Source organism: Rhincodon typus, chromosome 10 (assembly GCF_021869965.1).
Source record: "Rhincodon typus isolate 14 chromosome 10, sRhiTyp1.1, whole genome shotgun sequence".
NCBI classification, from domain to species: domain Eukaryota; kingdom Metazoa; phylum Chordata; class Chondrichthyes; order Orectolobiformes; family Rhincodontidae; genus Rhincodon; species Rhincodon typus.
In genome coordinates this window covers 25,324,216-25,341,911 of record NC_063341.1, presented here as the reverse complement: position 1 = coordinate 25,341,911, position 17,696 = coordinate 25,324,216, and the positions used below count along the sequence as shown (strand labels likewise).

Sequence of the window (17,696 nt, the reverse complement as noted above, 5' to 3'; positions counted from 1 at the left end):
GGTCCGAAACGTCAGCCTTCCTGCTTCTCTGATGCTGCTTGGCCTGCTGTGTTCATCCACTTCTACACCTTGTTATCTATAATCCTAGAGATCCTGCTTGCTTTTTTGGTACACACAATGAATTTAGAATGATTTTTAATTGATTTTCAAACTTGTATCTCCAGACATAAGATGACCCTGGAGGCCGTGATGTAATATTTCTTTGTTTTTCAGCATTTACAGATAAACTAACACATTTTCCTGTTGCTGCATACTGATAAATATTTTAACACAATTAGCAATGTTTCTCTTTTTAAGTCAGTGTTACTTTCTTTAGAAAGTTGGGGTCTTGTCACATGTGTGTTGGTCAATTATCGCAGGGTGGCCTTGAGACAGAGTTTTGGTCAATTATTGGAGTGATTCCTCAAGAGAGTGTTGGTTAATATTTCCACGGTCCCCTGACGGCATGTCAGTCAATATTTACTGAACATCACCCATCCAAAATCCTTTGGAAACTTCGGAGTGAATTAAATACATGGCTATTCCAACTGAGCCCAGTGCCTGGGTAAAGGTTGAAAGTTAAAAGTTTTCACTCATTGTTATTTTCCACATTCCTTGCCTGGGCCACTAAAATAATCAAAGTGCTCATTGTCTCCATATAAAGACAGCTTTGTATTTATCATTCAAACAAAAATTAATAGGTTCCAATTAAGAAGATAACCTATTTAGGAGTTTTACTTAATCACCCCAGAAAATACATAATTCACGCAGTGCCAAGTTGATGTGGCCTGAGAAGGGCTGATTCAGAGGAAAGGGCAGTGGTGGCGTCACACTATTTGACTTTTGAAACCACAGAATGGTTACAGCATAAAAGATACCAATTTAGTCTGACATGTCTGTGCCACTCCCTGATCTCTCCGCTTTGAGATGATGGTGCAAGTCTCTTTTGAAGGCAGTGGTTGAATCTGCATCCCACACACCCCCAGGCAGTGATTTCCAAATCCTGAATATGCAGCGTAAAAAAAAAAATTCTTCATGTCACCGATTAGCTTAGATCACAATCCTCTGGTTCTTGATCGTTTCACCAATAGGAAAAGTTTCCTCCCACCTACTTTTCCAGCCATGGCTCCAACATTTTGAGTTAAATCTCCTCCCTCTCCAAGAAGGATCGTGCTCGCTTCTCCAATCCATCTGCATAACTGAAGGTCCTCTTCCTTTAAGCCATTCCTGAAAACCTTTTCCGTGTCCTCTGCAATGCTTCCACATCATTAAGTGTGGAATTGGATGCAATATTCTAGCTGAGGCCTCAAAGCAGTTTATCATAATTGCTTTGCTTTTGTAATTCATGAGAAAGGACGAACTGCGGATGTTAGAAATCTGAAACAAAACAGAAATTGCTGGCGAAACTCAATGTCTGGCAGAATCTGTGGAGAGAAAACAGAGTCAACATTTTGGGTCCAGTGACCCTTCTTCAGAAATGATTGTAGTTGAGAAAAGATTGGTACATATGCTGAAGATGGGGCAGGGAGAGGGAAGATGTATATGATAGGTGAAGATGGAACCCAGAGAGAGAGAGAACAGCAGCTGGATGTTCAAAGGAATGGAATGGGGAAAAAGAAAAACTGCTGATGGGGACCATTAATGATGAAAATGGTTTAGCTCTTGTGAAAGCAGCCAGGGTTATGTCAAGGCAAGGGTATGCGGGCTGGGGGAAGGACATGGAAGAAGGTGCTCAAGCCCTAAAATCATTGAACTTGATATTGAGTCCTGAAGGCTGCAGGATTCCCAAAATGAAGTGCTGTTCTTCCAGCTTGCACTGAGCTTCGCTGGAGCAATGCAGCAAGCCTAGATAGAGATGTTGGTCAGTGAACATGGTGGTGTGTTCAAGTGGTAGGCAACCGGAAGTTCAGGTTCATTTTTGTGGACAGAATGTAGGTGTTCTACAAAGTGGTTGCACACTCTGCGTTTCATCTCCCCAGTGAAGAGGAGACCACATTGTGAGCAGCAAATACAGTAGTCTAGATTGAGTATATCGCTGCTTCACCTGGAAGGTGTGTCTGAGGATAGTGAAGAGGGAGGAAGTAAACAGGCTGGTATTATACCTTCTGCACTTGCATGGGAAGGTGCGTGGGGGTGTTGGGGAGATGTTATGAGTGTAGGAGGAGTGGACCAGTGTGTCCCAGAAGGAAGAGTCCCTGAAAAAAGCTGACAAGGGAGGGAAGGGGAATGTGTGTCTGCTAGTAGCATTCTGCTGGAGGTGGCAGAAATTGTGGCTTATGATGTGTTGGATGTGGATGCAGGTGGTTTGGAAAGTGAGGATCGAGGGACACTATCGATGTTGTGGGAGGGAAGAGGAGGGGTGATGGCAGAAGTGGGGGAGTTGGGTCTGACATGGCAGAGGCCCTGTCAACCACGGTGGTGTGGAATCCTCGGTTGAGAAAAATGGTGGACATTTCTAAGCACCTGCCCCACCACCCGGTGGAAGGTGGTATCATTTGAACAGCTGCAATGGAGATGGAGAAACTGGGAGAATGGAATGCAGTCTTTACAGGAAACGGGGTGTTAGGATGTATATTCCAAGTAACTGTGGGAAATTGGTGGCTGGCCTAACCCTAGAAATGGAAAGGAAGGGAGGAGTCCCCGAGATGGACAAAGTGAAGATGAGAACAGGATGGAAGTTAGAAGTGAAATTGATAAATTTGAGGGTTCAAGGCTTGCTGGACTAGAAATGTTGAATCTGCTTTCTCTCGACTGATGCTGCTAGACTTGCTGAGTTTCTCCAGCAATTTCTGTTTTTGTTTTGTAATTCATGCCCTTAGTTATAAGGCCCAGGATCTTGTTTTCTGATTTAACTGCCCTTGCCACTTTCAATGATTTATGTACATTTACCTTCATTCCCTCTGCTCCCGCAACCCATTTTGAATTGTATCCTTTATATTGCCCCTCCTTATTCCTCCCAGCAAAACTTCATTCTTCCTTCATTTGCTGAAGTTATTGCTAATTTTGTTCCAAATTACTATTTTTTTAAATGCTTCCCCACCACAAGATCAAATTAATTGTCCTGTAGTTCCTGGATTTATTACACAGTTTTCTTTTTAAAATAGGATATAATATGCAATTCTCCAGTTCTCAGGCACCACTCTGTATCTAAGGAGGATGGAAAAATTATGACCATTGTCTCCCCAATTTATACATTCAAAACCAATCAGTATCTTAAATAATTTGATTTGATTTGGTTTGATGTATTTTTGTTACATGTTCCTAGGTACATTGAAAAGTTTTGTTTTGTATGCAGTACAGGCAGATCATACCATATAGAGCAAAGAATACAATGTAATAGCTGCAGAGAAGGTGCACAAAAAGCAAGATTAACATTTAAATTTAAAATTTGAAAGATTTATTCAGAAGTCTGATAACAGCAGCTAAGAAGCTGTTCTTGAATCTGTTGGTATGTGTGTTTAAGCTCTTGTATCTTCTGCTCGACGGAACAGTTTGGAAGAGATTATAACCGGGGTGGGCGGGGTCTTTGATAAAAGTGACTGCCTTCCTGACGTAGCTAGAAGTATAGGTGGAGTCAATGGATGGAAGGTTGGCTTACATGATGGACTGGGCTCTGTTCACAACTTTCTGTATTTCTTATGGTCCTGGGCAGAGCAGTTGTCATACCAAGCCATGATGCATCTGGTTAGAATACTCCCTATGGTGTATCTATAAAAATTGGTAAGAGTTTTTATGGACGTGTCGAATTTTCTTAGCCTCCTGAGGAAGCAGGGGCATGGTTGCGCTTTCTTGACCGTAGCATCAATATGGGAAGACCAGGATAGATTGTTTGAGATCAGCACTCCTAGGAACTTGATGCTCTCGACCAGATTTATGAATGTTAAGTATTGACAGCCAATCTAATACTTTCTGCATATCAATTTTAAACCCACCAAGTTTCTCAAATATTTTCTCTTTCACCAAGACTTGGGCTACAGCTGTTTACTGGTAAAGACAAACGCAAAATACTCAGTTAATACCTTGGCCATGATCTGTTCCTCCATACGTAAATCCTCTTTTAGGTCCTAATTGGGTCCACTCTTTTTATCACCTTTTCACTATTTAAAATTTTTGGAAGAATTTGGATTGCCTTTAATGTCAACTGCCAGTTCCTTCATATGCCTTTTCTTTTTCTTTGCTTCTCTTATTCATTGTTTTTAATCCTGCTCAGAACTTTGTGCATTGTGCCTGATTTTCAATTGTATTTTTCACCTTGCATCTATCCTACATACCCTTTTTTCTGCTTCATATTATTGTATCACTTTTATCATGCAGGGAGTTTAGGTTCTATTTATCTATCTCACCTTTCCATCTCATGGGAATATACTTTGAACTTAAGTGAATTATCTCCTCTTTAAATGCAGTATTTATTCATTTATAGCTGTGCCTACTGATCTTTGATTCCAATTTATTTCAGCCAGATCTGTTCTCAACCCATTAACAAATGTCCTCCTAAAACTAATTATTCTTTCTTTAGATTGTTCCTTTTACTTTTCCATATCCAACATAAATAAATAATCACTGTCCACCTAATGCTCCCTCAATGACAAATGATCCACTTGGCTGACTTCAATCCCAATAATCAGGTCCAGCAGTGTCTCCTTTCTTGTTGGACTAGAAAGACAATGTAGAAAATTCTCTTGAATACTCTTTAGGAATTGCTGCACCTCTCTGTCCTTTACACTATTACAATGCCAGTCCATGTTAGGATAATTACACTCTCCCATTATAACTATCCTATAATTCTTGCACTCTGCCATTTACTTGCAAGCTTTTTCCTCTACACCTTTCCCATTAGTTAGTGGCTGACAGAATGCACCCAGCAATGTGCTGATAACATTAGCTCTGGTCAAATAAATTCTATGTTTGACCCACCTGGGAACTCCTCTCTCCAGCATTGTAATGTTCTCTTTAATCAAGCCCACCTGTTTTCCTTCTTTCAATTCTCCCTTAAATTTCCTGAATGCTTTGAATCCAGGAATAGTTAGAAACCAGTCCCACCTTTTTTTTGATTCAGGTCTCTGTTATCACCATGATTCCATCGTTCTTAGAACAAAGAACAGTACAGCACAGGAACAGACCCTTTGGCCCTCCAAGCCTGTGCCGACACATTTTACCCTTCCATACTAAAACTATCTTCACTTACAGGATCCATACCCCTCTATTCCCTTCCTATTCAAGTATTTGTCCAGGTGTTTCTTGAAAGCTGCTATTGTGTCTACTTCCACCACTTCCTCTGGCAGTGTGTTCTTTTAGGCACTCGCCACTCTTTATGTGAAAAACTTGCCTCGTACATCTCTTTTAAACTTTTGCCCACCCCTGTGCCTTAAACCTGTGTCTCCTAGTAATTGACCCCTTCATCCTTGGAAAAAGCCTCATACTTTCCACTCTATCCATGCCATTCACAATCTTTATAAACTTCAATCAGGTCACCCCTCAACCACCCACGTTCCAGTGAAAACAAACCCAGTCTATCCAACCTTTCTTCATAGCTAAAATCCCCCATACCAGGCAACATCCTGGTAAACCTTTTCTGTACCCTCTCCAAAACATCCATATCCTTCTGGTAGTGTGGTGACCACAACTGTATGCAAAATTCCAAGTGTGGACTAACTAAAGTCCTATGAAGCTGCAGCATAACTTGTCTATCCTTATACTCAATGCCCCTTTCAATGAAGGCAAACATGTCATAGGCCTTTTTTACTACGTTATCTATGTACGCTGCCCCCTTCCGATCCCTCTACATATCAATACTCTTAAGGGTTCTGCCAATCACTGTATAATTTCCACCTGTACTTGACCTTCCAAAATGCATCAATGCATCATCTCACATTTGTTGGGATTAAACTCCATCTGCCATTTTTCCATCCATGTCTCCAAATGAACATATATCCTGCTGTATTCTCTGACAATCATCCTCTCTATTGACAATTTCACCAATCGTTGCGTCATTGCTAACTTACTAATTAGACCAGATATGTAGCTATTTACACCTGCAACTAACCAATCTTATTCACAACACTGCACATATACATGCACAGTAACCCCAATTTTGACTTAACTTCATTCCCTCTTACTCTGACACCACCTAATATCTTGCTATTTGTTCCTCCCATTCTCTACATACCTTGATATTCCATTCTAATGCCTGGTTCTCACACTCTTGCCAAGTTAGTTCAAACCATCCGCAGTAGCACTAGCAGATTATCCTGCAAGAAATTGGTCCTGGTTCTGTTCAGGTGCAACCTGCCTCTTCTGCAGCATTTCTCCAGCCATGTATTCATCTGTTTTACCCTGGAATATTCCAAAGAGTGCTTACCTTCGAGGTCCTGATTACTGGCTTCCTTCTTAGCTTCTGAAATTCTGACTGAATGACAACATCTCTCTTTCGACCTACATTGATCGTACTGATGTGGTCCAGTCCCTCCACGGTCCAAAGAAGTGCAGGTTAGGTGGATGAGCTATGCTAAATTGCCCTGTAGCGTCCAGGGATGCGCAGGCTAGGTTGATTAACCATGGGAAATGCAGGGTTATGGGACTAAGGTGGGGGACTGTGTCTGGATGGGATGCTCTTTGGAGGGTTGGTGCAGACTTGAAGGGTCAAGTGGCCTCTTTCTGCACTGTAGGAATTCGATGTATTCACAATCTTGCCCCTTGTCTGAGGTGTGGTGACCCTCAGGTGTCTGTCTCTCTAATGAAAAAGCAGTTGCACGGTCCTCTTGGACTATGATAACATTATCTTTACAGATCAAAACCGCTGACTGTGCCATCACCACAACACCCCCACCCCTCAAAACTCATCAGTATTCCAAACTGAATTAAAAAAAACACAAAGAACTGCGCATGCTGGAAGTCACAAACAAAAACAGAAATCGCCAGAATAACTCAGCAGGTGCGGCAGTATCAGTGAAGTGAAAGCAGAGTTAACATTTCGGGTCCAGTGATCTTTCTTCAGAATTGATTGTGGCTGGGAAAAGTTTGGTATATATGCTAAAGATGGGAGGAGAAGCAAGAGTAGTAAATGATAGGTATAGATGGAGCCCTGAGAGACAGAAATGCAGTTGGGTAGACAAAGATCAGCCTGGGAGAGTGAGTGGCTGCTAATGGGGACCATTTGGCTGACAATACGTTGTGTGGTAGCAGCTCATGTGATGATGAGGCCTAGTGTGATGGCGTTAGGGTGATGACACGGGAGAAGGTCCTCAAGCTCTAAAATTGTTGAACTCGATATTGAGTCCAGAAGGCTGCAGAGTTCCCAAGTGGAAAATGAGGTGCTGTTCTTCCAGCTAGCACTGAGCTTCGTTGCAGCAATGCAGCAAGCCCAGGCCAGGCCAGGCAACATGGTGTGCTGAAGTAGCAGGCAACCAGAAGCTCAGGGTAAAGTCTGCAGACAGAACGTAGGTGATCTGCAAAGTGGTCGCCTCTGTAAATGTACTATTCATAAAGATCTCAACCTTGCAGATGTGCCAGCCACTGTTTAAGCTCCAATCCCCAGAGGTCAAGCTGCTGCAGTTAATGATACGTGCATGTGTGGTTATTCAAGACATTAGGAGCATCCTCCGAGTTCCCACATTAAATAGGGTGTACGCAATGAACTGATTTCCATGGCTTCACTTATTGTACAATAACAATACATAACGTGAGACTTGAGTGCTTTCTGGAATCAATGCATCATTCTGCATGTAGCAATTGTGAAATGCTCACAGTCTTAGGTTATGCTCAAGGTCAGAAGTCACACGACACCAAAGTTCGTGATTTCAAATAAACCTGTTGGACTATAACCTGGTGTTGTGTGACTTCTGACCTTGTCCACCCAATCTAACACTGGCATCTCCACATTTAAATTATGTTGCCCTTTTTAATGCCAGGGACCACACGACAGCATTTTGTATTATGAACATGAGAGTACAGTGGCAACCTGACTTGATAAAATATTATTATACAGGCCAATAATGTAACATTTTCAATTTGTCCTGACTGAAATGTTTTCAGATATTACATAACAACCAGATATTGCATGGTGACATTTGAAATTTCAAAAGTGGTATTTCAGTCAAAAGAAGATGACAAAGTCATTAGACTGCTGTATTTTTTACTTGTTGACATTGTCACATCTATGTTGTACCTCTACGTTTTGATAGGAAACACTGTCTTCATCAGTAGCACCGTTTCTTTTAAGTAGATGAGATTGTTCTTTGAAAACTGAGACAGGAGCTTTCTGAGACTTGTCAATGAGGGCTAACATTCTAATTGTTACACTTAGTCAATAAAAACTACTAATGTGCATATTATTACTGCATTTAATTCTATTAGGGAATTTTCACACATTTGCTGTGATTTGTCAACTAAAATGCAACTATTTTATTTTGCGGTGATAATCTTGTTATTTATTATTTTAATTTGTCCACAGGATGTGGGTGTCAGTGGCTAGGCCTGGATTTATTGCTAACCCTTAATTGCCCATAGACCCATTAAGAATCAACCACCTTGCTGTGGATCTGGTGTCACATGTAGGGCAGAACAGATAAGGATTGCTGATTTCCTTTCTGAAGTACATAAGGCAACCATAAAGGCTTTTAGTAACAATCGACACTGGTTACCTGGTTGCCATTAGGCTAGTTTTTAATGCTAGATTTTTGTTGAATTCGTATTTCACCATCTGCCATGGAAGAGTTAGAACTCATGTCTCCATATTCAGAATTACTGGTCCAGTAACATTAACACAGTCACAGAGTCACAGTTTAAGAATATGGGGTTAGCCATTTAGGACTGAGATGAGGAGAAATGTCTTCACCCAGACAGTGGTGAGCCTGTGGAATTCTCAACTACAGAGAGTAGTTGAAACCAAAACACTGAATGTTTTCAAGAAGGAGTTAGACACAGTTTTTAGGACTAGAGGTATCGAAGGCTACGGAGAGAAAGTGGAAAAAGGATGCTAAGTTGGATGTTCAGCCATGATCATAGTGAATGGCAGAACAGGAGAGATCCACTGTCCTCAGGTTATTTCTATTGCATTTCCAATTGCAGCCAATTAACTCTAAACATAGCATAGAAACAAAGTTGCTGGAAAAGCTCAGCAGGTCTGGCAGCATCTGTGAAGGAGAAAACACAGTTAACGTTTTGGGTCTGGTGACCCTTCCTCAGAACTGAGGACAGAACTAACTCTGTTTTCTCCTTCACAGATGCTGCCAGACCTGCTGAGCTTTACCAGCAACTTTGTTTTTGTTCCTGATTTACAGCATCCGCAGTTCTTTTGATTTTTATTAACTCTAAACATAACCTAGTACTTAAAACTTTGAGCTGTTAAATAACATTGGATTATAAAGTAGAATTTTACCTGGGCAACGTTTAGATTGACACCTGCGTGTTTCTGAATCAGTGCCTTCACAATGGTGCCCTCCGTTTGCAGGCACTGGATTATTACAAAGTCGCAGTCGTTTCTGCACTCCTTGTCCACAGGTAACGCTACATGGATCCCACTGTAACCATTCAGAAAATCCACCATGCACTAAAAGAAATATGAGCAAGAATACAAATAGTCCATGTCTATACCTCTAATCCGCAACATCAAACAGCAAATTGAAAAAGCTGCCATAAAGATTTATAACAGTTGCAGCTAAAATAATTATTTTTGGTGGTGAATGAGTTCAATGCTTGACTTGTGATCAATAGAATATATGAGTAGGAGTAGATTACACAGCCCTTTGTGCCTGTTCTATTTGCTCAGCTACTCAGGGCTAATCTTCTGTCTCAGCTCCATTTTACAACTGCTCCTCACATGCATCAATTGCCCGAGAGATCAAGTATTTATTTATTCCAAATGGAATAGATTCAGTCAAATTCACAAACCTCTCTGGGATAAAGAAGTCCAAATATTTACAACCCATGAAGTGACAAAATTTCTCCAATTTCTGTCCTAAATAATTGACCCTTGTCAAGCTTCTTCAGAATCATTTGTGATTCAACGAGATCACCTCTCAATCATCTGAATAGTATAGATCCAATTTACTCAGCTACTCAACACAAAGTAATGGAATGATTCTTGCAGATTGGAAGGTAGCAAATGATACCGCACTATTTAAGAAGGGACCAAAAGAGAAAACGGAGAACCTCAGATTTGTTAGCCTTACATCAGAGGTAGAGAAAATGCTAGAATCTATTAGAAAGGATCTAATAAGTAGACATTTCGATCATAGGGATTTAATTGCGTAGTCAGTGTGAATTGAAAATGGAAAATTGTGTTTGACAAATTGGTGGGTTTTTTTTTTGAAGCTGTTACTTATAAAATACATAAAGGAGAGCCATGGACGGAGTATTGTTAGATTTTCAGAAGACTTTTGATAAAATCCCCCACAGAAGACAGGTTAGAAAAAATAAAGTAGAAGGGAATGGGAGGCAATGTGCATGGATTAATGATTGGTTAATAGAAAACAAAAAGTAAATAGAAGGGTCTAGGCCCGAAACGTCAGCCTTCCTGTTCCTCTGATGCTGCTTGACCTGCTGTGTTCATCCAGCTCTACACCTTGTTATCTCAGATTCTCCAGCATCTGCAGTTCCTACTATCTCAGGTCATTTTTGTGTTGGTAGGTTCTGGCCTGCTAGGATCAGTACTTGGGCCCCAGCTGTTCACAAAATATATCAGTGATGCGGGGTGGGGACAAAATGTAGTATTTCCAAATTTGTGAATGATACAAAGCTAAGGGGGAATGTAGGCTGTGAGAAAGATATAAAATGGCCTTGGGAAGATTTGGACAGACAGAATGGGCAAGAACATGGCAGGTGGAATACAATGTATAAAATGTGAGGTTATCCACTTTGGTAAGAGGGACAAAGATGCAAAGTATCTCTTGAATGGTAACAGGTTGAATGATGTAAATGCACAAAGGGACTTAGGTGTCCTCGTCTATGAGACACTCAAGGATAGCATGCAGATGCAACAATCTATTAGGAAGGCTGATGGAATGTTAGCTTCTATTGCAAGAGGATTTGAGTACAGGAGTAGTGAAGTTTTACTTCAGTTGTATAGAAGCTTGATTAGAGTGTACCTATGGTACTGTGTGTAGTTTTGGTTTCTATCGCAGGAAAGGTATTATTACCATAGAGGGATGGCAGAGAAGGTTCACCAGACGTATTCCTGGAATGGCAGGACTGTTCTATGAAGAGAGATTCTACAGATGGGCCTGTATTCTCTATAATTTTGAAGAATAAGAGCTGATCACGTTGAAATCCACAAAATACTGGAAGGGATAGACAAGGTAGATGGCAGGTGAAACGTTTCCTCTGTCTGGGTAGTCTAGAACAATGGGCCACAGTTTAAAAAAAAGGGTTGTCACTTACATCTAAGATGAGGGGTTTTTAATTTCCTCACAGGGCTGCGAATCTTTGGAATTCTCTATTACAAAGGGTTGTTGAAGCTCAGTCTTTGAATGTGTTTTAAATAGAGATTGATAGATTTCTGATTGCTAATGGCACACGGGGTTATGGGGGATGGGGTATGTGAAAGACATTGAAGCATTTGATTAGCTAGAACATTTTGAATGGTGGGGCAGGCTTAAAGAACTGAACGCCCTACTCCTGCTCCTATCCTTGGGATCACAAACACTCAGATGCTGGAAACGTGAAATGAGAGCAACAAAGGTAGAAAACTCAGAAGGTCAGGCAGCGTCTGTGGAGAGAAATAAAATCAAGATTTCAGTCAATCACCTTTCATCAGAAAGGTTTAGATTAATGAAAGGTCCTCACCCTGAAATATAAAGTCTGTTTCTCTCCACAGCTGCTGCCTGATCCATTGAGTTTTTCCTAGCATTTTTGTTCTTATTTCATCCCTAGAACTAATCCACTGAACCTTTGCTATTATCAACTCTTTAAGGGCAGTTGATCCTTCCTGAAATATGGAGATCAAAACTGCACGCAGTATTCCAAGTGTGGACTCAGCTAGAGTACAGTAGCAGTACTTTCTTATTCTTGCATTTCATCTCCCTCACAATAAATCCAACATGCCATTGCCTTCCTAACTGGTTACTGTATCTGGTTCCTAACTTTCCATATGTCTTATTCGAGAGAACTCCATTGAGAAGCTTCATGCATTGTGAAAGATATTCTGATTTCCTATTTTTGCTAGCCAGGTGAATAAGCTTAAATCGCCATTAGTCTCCATCTGCAGTAGGTTAGCCACTCACTGAGTCTGTTTATATTTCTTTAAAGTCCCTGTGGATCCTCCTCAAAACATTCCCACATAGCTCTGTATCAGAAGCAAAGTTGGATACAATCGTCTTGGTCTTTTCATTTAAATCATTAATATAGATTGTATTTAGTTGAGGCCCAGCACTGTATATTTGAGGCATTACACTAGATACAGCCTGCCAAATTGAAAATGCTTCAGTTATTGCTGCTCTCAGCCTTCTGTCTGTTAATAATTCACTTCTTTCCATACTATAAATAGAACTCCTTAACCTAACATCTCTTAATTTGAAATTAACCACTTGTAGACCAACTTATTGAATGTATTTTAAAGCTCCAGGTATATTATATTTTCTGGTTCTCCTTTATCTAACATCTGAGTTAATAATGACCAAAGTTCATTTTTGGAAATGGGTGAACAAACTGCTTGTGGAAGCAACATGAAGACTTTAATAGATAAAATAAAGCTCAGGACTCAGTTTTAGAATAGACTCAGGTTTCGCATCTGTTTCTTTACAGAAAATACTTTCGGCAGTATTTGATTCCATTTCTTTGAACTCTGACTCAGATGGTGGAACAGTCATTTTTGGTGCCTTCGAATGTTTTTTCAAGTGTGTTGGTATATGGAGTCATCTGATAATTCTCATACAAATCAGAAAAAACATTCTTTATTTTAGTGAAAGCATGGATGAGAATCTGCACATACCTTGTACTGTCAGAGTGATTTTGACAAGCATTGAACCCATGAGATTTCTGGCCACACACTCATATTCTGATGTGTCTTCCTTCTTCACAGCAGTAAACCGCAGCGAGTTGTTAGATAATATGGTGATCCTTTCGTTTTCTATTAGTGGCTGGCCTTGACGGGACCACTCAACAGTTGGTGGTGGCTCTCCACCTGCTTGACAGTTCAGCATCACTATGGTGCCAGCATCAGTGACAATATCCATGGGTTCAACTGTAAACACTGGTGAACCTAGTGAAGATAAAAACAGGTAGGAAAGGCTCAATGATTTCTCACTTTTAAAGAAATTGAGAAACCTATGGGAACAAACCTAACCTTTTAACGCAAGATACCTTCACGATTTAAAAAAAATCTGTTATGAATTAACACAGCTTCAGAGTACAGATTTCAAGACTTCAGTTGTTAGGGGAGTTGATGTGGTGAATCTCAGCAAATTGTTGAAGAGGAAGAATGGTGTAGAGGAGAGACTAAAGAGACTGTGTATATTGGGATTTTCCAGTGTATACACCTTGAAGACAATAGCAGAGGTATCATTTCATAGAGGGGAGTATTAATTAGTCAGTCATTTCAAAAACAAACTGATTAATGAAGCAGGATGTGTTAAAATAATATTATGACACAGAGTTCTTATGCCAGTTTGGAAATGAGCACTGTTACATGCTTTTTGTATGTCACAACTGATGGCAATGCTGGACAGTTGGTCACAAAAAGATGTGAAAATGCAACATATGGATGAGATTTCAAGGAATGCACTCTTTACAACATTATGAAGTCATCTTCCTATGCAGTATCTTTGGATTGAGGTTGATTTTCTTACACTGCAGTTCAATGGCTTCTGAGATGGCTCGTAAATCCAATGTGTGATCTGCAGTCTCTGCAATGTACTTGAAGAGTTAGACAGGTTGTTTTGGACATTTGTACACAGTGCAATTCTGATGACATCTGTCAATATGTTTGATTCCTTCCTGAATGAATCTTTTCCATTTTGGTCAATCATAGGCCAGGGACTTTCATGGGTTTGCTGGGATGTTTGACCATTTTGAGGATGCTTTGAGAACATCAAGAACACTTCTATTGTCTTCCTGGGAATCACCAACTGCAACCCAGTTCTGAATAGAACAGTTTGTGTGTGAGTCTAGTGTCAGCTGTACTGATGACATGGCCTACCTAGCAGAGCTGATTTTGAGTAATTAGTGCTTGATGCTGGGCATGTTGGTTTGGGAGAGAACACTGCTGCTGGACCACCTCCCTTGCACTGAATTGGAGAATCTTGTGAAGATACCACATGTGGTATTGCTCCATTGCTTGGAGGTACCTGCTGCACATTATCCAAGTCTCCAAAGCATTTCGGAGCGTGGGGATCACTGCTGCCTGGTAACCATGACCTTAGTGTGAGGTTTGAGATCGTAGACCTCAAAGTTCCTTTTACTGCTGTGCTGGAACATTGGAGATGATGATGAATTCTGTTGTGTATGTCCACCTACATTGAGAGGAGGCTGTGGAAAATGGTCTATGTTTTCCAGGACTTCACTAAGTAATGGAAAAGATAAAATAGGAATCCAAAGATTGGTTACCATGACTGACCCTAAAGATAATTAGCGCATTACAATTTGAGCAATCTTAAATCCTGTAATCTAACCATTAATCTTGTGTCTCATGCATGCCCTGGCTACAAAACTTTATTTCAGTATCTTTTTAAAAACTTCATGAAATTATTGTCTCATTATCAAACTGGTTTCAACTGTAATTGAGAGATTATAGCTGTTAATACCTAGGTAAGGGAGTAAAAGAAGGTGGAACAATGAACCCTTTCTCATTTAAAAGCTGAAATTGAAAGTAAATGAATCTTCTGAGCAGAAAAAAAATCCAAAAAGAGAAAATGAAAAGCAGGAGAGAAGTGAAATAGATTGAAGAAGTAGAAGAGTATTGGATAGAAAATATAAGAGGAAGACTGGTCGGATAGGCTGATGAATGACAAATGGATTCAATTGGGATAAGTGAGAGATGTGCTTGGGCAGGACAAACAAGGCAAGGGAATTTATGACGAATAGTAGAAACCTGGGAAGTATTGAGGAATAGAGGGACCTTGGTGTGCAAATCCACTGATCTATTAGGTAGTGGGACAGGTAGATAAACTGGTTAAGGAGGCACGTGGGATACCTGCCTTTAAGCAGGAGGCATAGAGTTTAAAAGCCAGAGAGAATATACTGGAGCTGTGTAAAAGTTGCTTAAGCCACAAACAGAGTACTGTGTGGAATCCACATTACAGGAGGGATATGATAGCAAGGGGGATGGTGCAGCGGAGATTTACCAAGATGTTGCCTGGGCTGGACAGTTTTAATTATGAAGAGAGATTGGATAGACTGGGACAACACAGTATGGACCTTGAGGAACACAGCAGGCCAGGCAGCATCAGAGGAGCAGAAAAGTTGACATTCCAGATTGGGACCCTTCTTCAGAAATGGGAAGGGGGAAGGGAGCTGGGAAATAAATAGGAAGAGGAGGGGTAGGGCTGGGGAAGGTAGGTGATAGGGGAGTGCAGGTAGACAGTGGTGGGGGTTGGTCAGTGGGATGGGAAGGGCGGATAGGTGGGAGAGAAGATGGACAGGTTGCGTCAGGTCAAGGAGGCAGGGATGCGATGGAGGCTTGGACATAGGATGAGGCCCGGGGTGGGGAGATTTTAAAACTAGTGAATTCCATGTTCAGGCCATCAGGCTTGTAGGCTCCTGAGGTGGAATATGAGGTGTTGCTCCTCCAGTTTGCGGGTGGTATCATTGTGACACTGGAGGAAGCCCAGGATGGACATGTTACCCAGGGAGTGGGAGGGGGAGTTAAAATGGTTAGCAACTGGAAGGTGGTGTCGTTTGTCGCGAACAGAGTGCAGATACTCTACAAAACGGTCTCCGAGTCTATGCTGGGTCTCACCGATGTAGAGGAGGCCACATCGGGAGCAGTGGACACAGTAGACCAAGTTGATGAATGTGCAGGTGAACCCCTGTCTGATATGGAAGGTTTGTTTTGTGCCTGGAATGGAGGTGAGGGGGGAGGTGTAGCACTTCCTGTGGTTGCAGGGAAAGGTAGACTGGGGTTGTTTTCCTTAGAGCAGAGGAGACTGAAGGTGGATATGATTGCGATTCATAAAATTATGAGGGATGTAGACAGGAGGGAGCTTTTCTCCTTTGTGGAGGGATTAATGATTGGGGGCATAGCTTTAAGGTAAAGGGCAGGAGGAATACAGGGGATGCAATTAAAATTGTTTTCACTCAGAAGGTGGTAGCTATCTGGAACTCACTACATGTAAGGTTGTTACAGGCAGAAACCCTCAATATTTAAATCATATTTAGATGTATACTTGTGATGTCAAGACATATAAGGTTATTGCGAAATGCTGGAAAATGGGATTAGAATTGTTAAATGGTTGTTTTTGACTGCACAGACTCAACGGACCAACGGGCCTTTTTCTGTGACGTAGACCTCTACGACATGAAGAACAATATCTAAGGGAGTGCACAAGGATGATTAATGGACCATTTTGTTTTCATAACTTCATTTATAAATTCATTGATAAATTTGGTTGAAAGATTTATTTTATGCTTTTATTTTTGCATTATAGTCAAGCAAATGCTGTAATGGTTCATGATAAGGGGAGGCAAAGTACAAGACTTGGTGAATGGCTAATTGGGGTTGAAGTCATTCGTATCAAAGTAGCTTGAAATTTTCACAGACAGCTTGGGTAGAAAAGGGCTACACTGTTCACTTCTTCTTGTGCCCCTCCTTCTGAGCTGTTTGCCATATAATTGGTGACAAGGGCTGTCCCTTCAAGATGGTATGGTTGTGTAAAATGCAAAAGACCACACAATTTTTGACACATCTTCTGAGGAGTACTGTAAGTCTTCTCCACAGTGATCAGGCAGCAGAAACATTTACAACAAAAACAGAAGTTGCTGGAAAAGCTCAGCAGGTCCAGCAGCATCTGTGAAGGAAAAAACAGTTTCGGGTCTGGTGACCAGTCCTCAGAACAAAGTGGGGACCTGAGGAAGGGCCACCAGACCCGAAATGTTAACTTTGTTTTTTCCTTTACAGATGCTGCCAGACCTGCGGAGCTTTTCCAGCAACTTTGTTTTTGTTCCTGATTCACAGCATCTGCAGTTCTTTCGGTTTTTTTAAGCAGAAACATTTAAAAAACCTTCAACCATATGCACAGGTTGCACACGAGAGTCATCATCGGATTGTCCTTATTGTCCAGCTACTATTCTCCAGTTTCTTTGTCGTGGGTCAAATGCAGCTAACACAGTAAATGCCACAGTTGTCAGGATGCCAGGCATTAACCTACATGATTCCCTGCCTGCAGCTGGATGTTGAGGAAATGGAATCCCTTTCAATCTGGTGTAAGGCAGAGTTTTCATGGGTTGTACTGAAAGTGATATGCATGAATTCAGTGGCACCCTGCATCATGGAAAAGTCTGCAATCCTCAAGAATCCTTATGCTGGTCATCTGCTTCCCTCTGCTAAGTAGTAGAGAAGGTACTGGTGACTTCCTTATACAATAGTGGATGACACGCAGTGAGATGCTGTAAATATCTCCAACTCTGGCCTAGATGGAGCCAAAGCATAAATATACATTGCAGTCAGTGCCTTTCTCTGAGACTGCATCAGGAGGTGGATTTCACGGAGGATGCCCTTTTGGAAATGTATATATTTCACATGTGGTTTCTCGCTGAGGGTCATGCAGGGGAACTGCTCTTTGAGTACC

General features: G+C 41.2%; 1 protein-coding gene across 1 annotated transcript in view; it reads right to left on the bottom strand.

Annotated features, from left to right (window-relative positions):
• hmcn1 (hemicentin 1) overlaps nt 1–17,696 on the bottom strand; it is a 578,667-nt gene that overhangs the window by 63,318 nt on the left and 497,653 nt on the right. The window contains exons 86-87 of the mRNA XM_048602072.1: nt 12,905–13,174; nt 9,356–9,526 (exon numbers count right to left, since the gene is read on the bottom strand). Of these exons, the coding sequence (XP_048458029.1) occupies nt 9,356–9,526; nt 12,905–13,174 (441 nt within the window). The remainder of the gene's footprint in view (nt 1–9,355; nt 9,527–12,904; nt 13,175–17,696) is intronic.